General features: G+C 36.3%; 1 protein-coding gene across 1 annotated transcript; it reads left to right on the forward strand.

Moving 5' to 3' along the window:
• The first annotated feature begins 832 nt into the window (after positions 1 to 832).
• LOC128126135 (uncharacterized) lies at positions 833 to 1,315 on the forward strand. Its single transcript, XM_052763875.1, has one exon. It carries the CDS (start codon positions 833 to 835, stop codon positions 1,313 to 1,315), a length of 483 nt encoding a protein of 160 aa, XP_052619835.1.

Here is a 1,315-nt window from a genome sequence, read left to right on the forward strand (position 1 = left end):
GGTGATGATCGGGAATGGTTAGCAGCTTTTACTGAGGCATCTTCTTGGGCTACCGCAAGTGAACTGTAGTCTCTTTTTTGTCATTTGATTCTATTTTGTGAGGTGGGTAGTCCATTTCTCTTATGGGAATCTGCAAAATCCAAAACTGGGGATGACATTCATCGTGACTTAACTTTAGATTCTCCTACTCCCGACTTAAATTTACACGATGACATTGTAGAACAACAAGTACTTCTGGAAATTCAGAAATTGTTACTTGCGTCTACACCATCTAGATCCCTTACAGATTTTGGCTTACCTCTGCCTTCACCGTCACTCCTTGTTGTACTTAGAAATCAAATCCTCCTTGAAGAAACAAAGTACGACAAAGAATCACTAGCTTCTCAGCATGCGTCTATGGTTTTACAGCTAAATCCAAATCAACTTAGAATATATGAGGATATTGTAAATGCTGAAAAAAACCAAAATTAAACAACTACTATTGTTTGTATATGGACACGGTGGCACCAGAAAAACATATATATGGACTACCATACTGTCATACTTCAGATCTATAGGAAAAATAGTGCTAGTTTTCGCACCCTTGGGTATCGCATCCCTACTGCTACCTTCAGGACGCACTGCACATTCTAGATTCATAATTCCAATAGAACTTACAGATATATCATGTTGCAATATTAAAAAGAAAACCCAACTTGCGGAGCTGTTAAAGAAGACTTCAATGATTGTATGGGATGAAGCTCCAATGAGTGATCGGTGATGCTTTGAATCTTTGGATCGATCGTTGAAAGATGTACTCGAAAATAACAAATGTAATTTTAGTGGAATGTAAATGTTGTTAGGCGGTGATTTCCGTCAAACACTTCTCGTTCAACCAAAAAGCACAAATTCACAAATTATGGCCCTAACTTTACCTAACTCATATTTATGGCCTCATTTTACCGTTTACAAGTTACACTACCATATGCGTCTATCTAATGCAGATAATACAACTATTCATTCCTATTCCTTATCTGAATTTTATTCTTGGCTCCTTGATATTGAAAACGGAAATATTGGCGTTCTAGATGCAACCGATCCAGAAAACACAAAAGTTATAGATATACCTCCCAAATTTCTCATTGACACAATGAAAGGACTTCAATCACTTATAGATTTTGTATATGAAAGTGAAATATTGGCAAACCCATCACCTGAAAAATTATCAGATAGAGCCATTATTTGTCCGAAAAATGAAACCGCAAATAAGGTGAATGCTTTGATCTCACTGAAGAATACATGTCATCAAATTGTGTATAAAGTTGTGATTCAGTAA

The sequence above is a fragment of the Lactuca sativa genome, chromosome 5 (genome assembly GCF_002870075.4).
Source record: "Lactuca sativa cultivar Salinas chromosome 5, Lsat_Salinas_v11, whole genome shotgun sequence".
NCBI classification, from domain to species: Eukaryota; Viridiplantae; Streptophyta; class Magnoliopsida; order Asterales; family Asteraceae; genus Lactuca; species Lactuca sativa.